The 7,734-nt window shown below is 50.4% G+C and overlaps 1 protein-coding gene across 1 annotated transcript; it reads left to right on the forward strand.

Moving 5' to 3' along the window:
* Positions 1-395: 395 nt before the first annotated feature.
* Positions 396-6,092, forward strand: LOC118212987. Its single transcript, XM_035391570.1, has 3 exons — positions 396-1,615; positions 4,418-4,760; positions 6,067-6,092. The coding sequence occupies exons 1-3, from the start codon at positions 587-589 to the stop codon at positions 6,090-6,092; spliced, it is 1,398 nt and encodes a 465-aa protein (XP_035247461.1). The 5' UTR covers positions 396-586.
* The last annotated feature ends 1,642 nt before the right edge of the window (positions 6,093-7,734 follow it).

A 7,734-nucleotide genomic window follows, 5' to 3' on the forward strand; every position in this document is an offset into this window, starting at 1 on the left:
GATGTGTTTTAATCCGTCTTACTTCAGAATCCTTGATGTCTTTTGATGTGCAATTTAACCACTGATTATTATTTCGATCAAAAACATTGTTTTGAGTGCATTCTTTCGCCCTGTACTTTACGGTTTTAATAAAACATGCCCAATATATTTGTGGTAGGGTGGGCGTGGTTTTGCGTTGGCTGCAGAGAGAGAGGGGGCGGGGCGGCTCTCGGAACTCTGCGCCACAGCTGTTGGGGTTTATTAATCAGCACGGAGGGTTAATTGTGTGATTGATTGACAATGTGCTGATTACCTCGACAGTGAGCCTGGACGTTTAAAACCTGCTCGACAGAGAGAGAAGCGGGTGAACGGGAGAAGGAAGGAGAGCTGACGGGCTGTCAGCAGCAAATTGAGAAACAAACCCTTGGTTATTGTGTATTGTAACCAGAAAGCCGCGTGGCGGCCGAAAATAAAAACAAGACGCAGTCGCGTCCGGAAAGAATTAACGTGTCTGTCTCCTCTCTCAAACGAGCGGTAGCACTCGACTTGCTACAGTGGTGGCCCGTGCGGGGGGTGGCAGAAAGAGAGAGAGAGAGAGAAGGTCAAAATGGACCCAAACCGGAGCGAGGCGGCGCAGCCTCTCGTAGCGCTGGCGCGGATGCTGGAGGGGATGGCCCAAATGCAGGAGAGGCAGGCGGCCGTACACGCAGAGCAGATGGAGGCTCTGCGTGCACAAGCCTCCCTCCAGACCCAGGCGCTGCGACAGCTGGCTGCCGCCGGGGAAACCAGCTCCCGGGACCCGCCGTCCCGATCCCCTCTCCGGATCCACATACCCAAGATGACAGCCGATGATGACATCCAGGCATTTGTGGAGAGTTTTGAGGTGGCAGCGGAGGCGTGCCAGTGGCCCCACGAGGAGTGGGTTGTACACCTCCTGCCCCTTTTAACTGGGGAAGCCCAACAGGCGGCGCATGGTCTGCCGCCCGGAGCCCGGGCGGATTACAAGACGGTGAAGAGGGCGATACTGGACCGACTGGGCTGCAGCCCGGAGGATTATCGGCGCCGGTTCCGGACGGCGAAACTGGGGGCGGAGGACCGTCCCTTCGCATACGCCCAAAGGCTAACCCACATGGCCCGGCGTTGGCTACAACCGGAGATCCGGTCCGCGGGGGGCGTAGTGGAGCAGGTCGTACTGGAACAGTTCCTGGAAGGGTTGCCGGAGGGAACGGCGAATTGGGTGCGCTGCCATCGCCCGACCAACTTAGAGGGGGCGGTTACCCTGGCGGAAGACCACCTCGTGCTATACCCCAGCGTCCAGCAGCAAGCACGGCCGGAACCGGCGCCCAGGAGGAGACCCCCTCCTCGTACTGGCCCCTCCCCTGTCCCCAGGGCTCTGCCCCCTCCCTTTCCTCAAACTAATCCCCCCTTTTTTCCGATTCCCTCTCCAGGTCCAGGCTCAGTGGCGGGGGGCTCCGGCTCGCAGAGGGCGCCTCAGACGCTCGGACCGGGGTGTTGGCGGTGCGGGCAGCTGGGTCACCTGCGCCGCGATTGTCCACTTATGGAAGTGGGGCAGGTGGTCCGGGTGGTCGGGCCGCCCACTTCCGCTCCCGATCAGGAGGGAGCGTACTGCATCCCGGTAAGGGTGCAAGGGAGTGAACACCGGGCGCTGTTGGATTCGGGGGCTATGCAGTCCCTGATCCAGCAAAACCTGGTTCGAACCGAGGCATTGGTAAAGGCACCCTGGGTTTCCATTCGGGGTGTGCATGGAGATGTGCACAAGTATCCGGTAGTACCCGTGGAAATTTGTTACCAGGGAAAAACGCATATTGTGAAGGCTGCGGTTAGCTCCTGGCTTGCGCATCCCCTAATCTTGGGTACTGATTGGGCGGGGTTTAGGGAGATTTCTAGAAACATGCTGGGGTTGCGATCACGACCGATAGGGAAGTGTGACGTGTGTGCTGTTGACGGTGGTGACGCAGGGCCGTCCGACACGGCCGGGGCGGGGAGGGACCCAGGCGAGCCTCTGGTTGAGACTCCCCGGGGTCCTGTATTCCAACCCGCGGAGGATTTCCCACTCGAGCAGTCTCGGGACGACACCTTACGCTTTGCCTATGACCAAGTGATGCGGATTGATGGTCAGCAGGTGCGCCCCGATGCAGTACTCTCTCACCCTTATTTTTCTATTATTAGGGACAGGTTGTATCGAGTGTGTCGTGACGCTCAGACCGGTGAAGAAACGACCCAGTTGTTGGTACCCAGAAACCGCCGGGAAATGGTTTTCCAGGCGGCTCATTACAACCCCATGGCGGGACACTTAGGGTATGATAAGTCACTACACCGAATAATGGCTCGGTTTTACTGGCCGGGCATTTGGGCGGACGTACGTCAGTGGTGTGCGTCCTGTCCCGAATGTCAATTAGTGAACCCCCCGGCCACCCCAAAAGCGCCTTTGCGCCCACTACCCTTAATAGAGGTCCCCTTTGACCGAATTGCTATGGACCTCATCGGGCCATTTGAACGGAGCACCCAGGGATACCGTTTCGTGTTGGTCTTGGTGGATTATGCGACCCGGTATCCCGAAGCAGTGCCGTTGCGCAATATTTCAGCTAAGAGTGTTGCACAAGCTCTGTTTCAAATTATCTCCCGGGTCGGAATCCCGAAAGAGATTCTGACTGATCAGGGCACTTCGTTTATGTCACGTACACTAAATGAGCTATACGGATTACTGGGCGTCCGCTCTATTAGAACCAGTGTATACCATCCCCAAACAGATGGGCTTGTGGAGCGGTTTAATAGAACTCTGAAGTCCATGATTCGAAAGTTCATTCACGACGATAGCCGAAATTGGGATAAGTGGTTAGTCCCTCTATTATTTGCAGTGCGGGAGGTTCCCCAGGCCTCCACGGGATTTTCTCCCTTTGAACTGTTATTCGGTAGAAAACCTCGGGGAATATTGGACCTAGTTAAAGAAAGCTGGGAGGACGGTCCAAGCCCCAGCAAAAATGAGTTACAATACGTTATGGACCTGCGAGCAAAACTCCATACACTGGGTCGGTTGTCACGGGAGAATTTGCTCGAGGCTCAGGAACGTCAGCAGAGGCACTACAATAGAGGGACGAAACTACGACAATTCTCGCCGGGAGATAAAGTCCTGGTATTACTTCCAACCTCCAGTACAAAATTACTCGCCAAGTGGCAAGGGCCCTTCGTGGTCACACGACGAGTTGGGGAGGTTGACTATGAGGTGGAGCGTGCTGATAGAGAGGGAGCGAAACAGATTTATCACCTCAATTTATTAAAAGCCTGGAAAGAGGTGGTGGCTGTTTCTCTGGTAACGGTGGATCAGGAGAGGGACGAGCTGGGGCCGGAGGTAGTAAATTCAATCAATCAGACCCCACCCCTTTCAGATAGCCACCTCTCGCCAAGTCAGAGAGCAGACCTTGCCATGTTGCAAAAACGGTTTGCGGATGTGTTTTCTCCCCTACCAGGACGCACGAACCTCATACACCACCATATCGACACCCCCCCGGGAGTAACGGTACGTTCCCGCCCCTATAGACTGCCGGAGCACAAAAAGAAATTGGTGCAGGCAGAAATAAAGGCCATGCTGGAGTTGGGTGTAATAGAGGAGTCCCACAGTGCCTGGAATAGCCCCATCGTGCTGGTAAGTAAGCCGGATGGTTCTATTCGGTTCTGTGTGGATTATAGGAAAGTGAATGCTGTGTCACATTTTGATGCCTATCCTATGCCTAGGGTCGACGAACTCCTGGATCGGCTGGGCACGGCTCGTTTTTTCTCGACACTGGATCTGACTAAGGGCTATTGGCAGATTCCCTTGTCTGCAAAGTCCAAAGAGAAATCGGCTTTCTCCGCTCCGGACGGTTTGTACCAATTCCGAACACTTCCGTTTGGGTTATTCGGGGCCCCAGCCACCTTCCAGCGCCTGATGGATCGGCTGCTGCGTCCGCATGCTGCATATGCTGCTGCCTATCTGGATGATGTTATCATCCACAGTAGCAGCTGGGCACAGCATATGCGGCATGTGGGGGCGGTGCTCGAGTCCTTGAGGCAGGCGGGGCTCACGGCTAACCCAAAGAAGTGTGCGATTGGCCGAGCGGAGGTACGGTATTTGGGGTACCACTTGGGAAGTGGACAGGTGCGACCTCTGGTGGATAAAACCGCGGCAATTGCGACCTGTCCACGACCCAAGACGAAAAAAGAGGTAAGGAGGTTCTTGGGGTTGGCCGGCTACTATAGGCGGTTTATTCCGGCGTTTTCACAGCTGACCAGCCCCTTGACTGATTTAACTCGCAAAGGTGCCTCAGATCCGGTCCAGTGGACGGAGCCGTGCCAGCGAGCGTTTGAGAGGGTAAAGGAAGCCCTCTGCGGGGAGCCGCTCTTGTTCACCCCTAATTTCTCTCTTCCTTTTATCCTGCAGACCGACGCATCGGACAGAGGGCTGGGGGCTGTTTTGACCCAGCAGGTGGAGGGAGTCGACCGCCCGGTGCTGTACCTCAGCCGTAAACTATCCCAGCGGGAGGCGAGGTACAGCACGGTAGAAAAGGAGTGCCTCGCCATCCGGTGGGCGGTCGGGTCCCTGCGCTACTACCTGCTGGGTCGCCCATTCACCCTCTGTTCGGACCACGCTCCCCTCCAATGGCTCCACCGCATGAAGGATACCAACCCGCGAATCACCCGGTGGTATCTGGCTCTACAGCCCTTTAATTTTAAGGTGGTTCATAGGCCGGGGGCGCAGATGGTGGTGGCGGACTTCCTCTCTCGCCCCGAAGGGGGTGGGGGGGGGGGGGGGGGGGGGGGGTCGGTCATCGGCCGGATAGCTCCCCGGCCTAAGTCGGGCGGTGGGGGTATGTGGTAGGGTGGGCGTGGTTTTGCGTTGGCTGCAGAGAGAGAGGGGGCGGGGCGGCTCTCGGAACTCTGCGCCACAGCTGTTGGGGTTTATTAATCAGCACGGAGGGTTAATTGTGTGATTGATTGACAATGTGCTGATTACCTCGACAGTGAGCCTGGACGTTTAAAACCTGCTCGACAGAGAGAGAAGCGGGTGAACGGGAGAAGGAAGGAGAGCTGACGGGCTGTCAGCAGCGAATTGAGAAACAAACCCTTGGTTATTGTGTATTGTAACCAGAAAGCCGCGTGGCGGCCGAAAATAAAAACAAGACGCAGTCGCGTCCGGAAAGAATTAACGTGTCTGTCTCCTCTCTCAAACGAGCGGTAGCACTCGACTTGCTACAATATTTTCCTCTATTTTAGATGAAAATTTGTTGCATTATGGTTATCTGTGCAGTTTGCCAAGCCGACATGGCTATTTGTAAGGTTTTCCAAGCCAACTAGCAAAACTTGTAGTGTGTGGCAATCTTCTTCAGTTCTATAAGCTGTATCTTGATGAGCCAATTGCAAAGCCTCATTAAAAGCCAATTAAGTAAATTGCTAGGTTTCTACATTGGCAGTTGCGGTGATTGCTTGTCCCCTGTAATTGCCTATATGCAGGGCTAAACATCGATTGAACAGAGCCCTGATCCAGATTTCATTATTACCTATGAGTACAAACATAATCGGTTAGAATCAAAGCATCCATTTACAATAGAATAAAACAGTGAAAAGGCCGAGAATGCACCTTTACGAATAATCAAACATGGATTTTTTTATGCCCTGCCTCACAGATGGCAGTTGGTAAAGCTGACTTGAAACTCCACGGCATCCAAACAGTATTTGATATTCCAAAATGGTGTACTTGATTTGTAAAACTGTGATGCAAGTTCAAGTCCATGGACATAATGGTTTGAATGACGTGACCCGGAAGCAACCCCTGTGTCAGAAATAAGCCGGTCCTTCATTTATTCTGGCAAATATGCATGAGTGCTGATCGTATATTTGCAGGTTTGACCCTAAGCAATTTGATTATTGACTGAATCAGCATTACGCTTGTTTTTCTCCTGCTGGGCGTAGTGTGTGTTGAAGGCAGCCATGGCTCCTTGTGTTTTTGTTGTACTTCTTCTTGCACGCCACGCGCTGGGCATCCACAAGCTACCAGATGCTGTTCTCCCGTGACTGCTCTCTCTCTCACAGGTAGCACTGTGTGGTCTGCAGCTTGATAACTTACGCAGCACAGCTAGGTTATGTTCAACAGACTAAAACACATAAGTGCACCACACTTTGACTAATGATCTTCTCGCGCAAAAGCATCTCCATTCCTGGAGGATCTCTTTGCAGGGTGGAGACTTTTTAGAGACTGAATAAATCCACTGACTTTTTACAAAACCATGCTATACGAAAGATTTATGTTCTCAATGGAAGGAATACAGTAGCCCACATATGCAAGTTTCTTGAGCCCTGTCTATATGCACTTATCCCTTCATTATGGGACAATGGCCAGAGCCTCATAATTCTTGAGATTATGAATAAACTTTGTTGTGATTGATTCAGGGAAGATTTCAAATATTCATCATGTTTAGGAGTTCTAGAATGTGCAGTTGTCACATTGGAAATAAACTGTAATTAGGCAGTGCAGATTTTATTTGCTATGAGTGGTAAGGTTTATAAGGTATAACAAATTTCCATGATCGGCGATTTTTTGTCAAAACTCCTCCCTGGCTAATGCTTGCTCTGAGAGCCATACTCAAAGTACTGAACAACCTGGAGGCTCAGGCACCATGAGTCAGCAACTTGTGTAATAAACAAATGTTACATTTGGAAAAAACCCTTTGAATTATGTGATGGCATATGCTTGGTCACCTTCAAAGAATTTGATGAAGCTGATACCCACAAAATAATAAGCTGGAAAAATGTGTTTTATTCATTTCAGATAAGACTTGTATTTGTATTTTTATTATCATCAAGATTTCATTGATACAGAATATGTGAAAAGGACACATATAAAAATATTTCCAGTTGATTTCACTATAATACTCACATTGATAAGATCACCATATTGCTACAGTTGTTTATTGCAGCCACAAGGACACCAGGGACAGCTTATGTTTAGATTTTATAGGCTTCATCAGCATTGATTTACATTTTAATTTCAATGTAATGTTGTAGCAGGTAGCAAAGTGGCATGTGCTACTAGCTGGGTTTAACCTTAGGGACAGGGGGAGAAACCATTATTTGTTTATTCAGGAAGATGAAGATCCCATTTTCTCCATTAACTTTTTAAAGTCATCTTTGTGAAATTGGTCTTCAATGGTGAAATGTATATACACAGAAGCAGTTCTGTACCTGCTAGCATTTTATTAAGTTCAATGGCTGAAACCTATTGAAAGCCATCAATGCCAAAAAAACGTCTCGTCATGGTTATTATTGTCCAGGTTGACAATATTGCTCACATCAACACCTCAAAAGAACCTCGGCCAATGGCAATGCAGGAATTGTGTGTAGATTATGACATTGACATTTCCGGAGCACGCTTTTATATTCTGTTATATCCATGAGATTGGGATGCACCCCTTAACGTAAGCTTCTGGACCGCGTTAACACATTCTGTTAAATATATGAAATTGTGGCACCATAACGTAAGCTATGCTTGGCTTTCAATACGGTTTAATAACTTCTACACATCAAATTTTAACACATCGTAAATGAATGTGTCAATTTAATGTCATAAATTGATGACGACACATTCGTTCTATTTGTCTAAAGGCATGTAGCTTTTCTCTGTTTACACTGAAATTTGTTGCCTTGTCAACAGGTCAGAAGTAACCATGATTAGATTTTTATTTTTAAAGATGTTTTGGCATC

This window comes from Anguilla anguilla, chromosome 14 (assembly GCF_013347855.1).
Source record: "Anguilla anguilla isolate fAngAng1 chromosome 14, fAngAng1.pri, whole genome shotgun sequence".
In the NCBI taxonomy this organism is placed as follows: domain Eukaryota; kingdom Metazoa; phylum Chordata; class Actinopteri; order Anguilliformes; family Anguillidae; genus Anguilla; species Anguilla anguilla.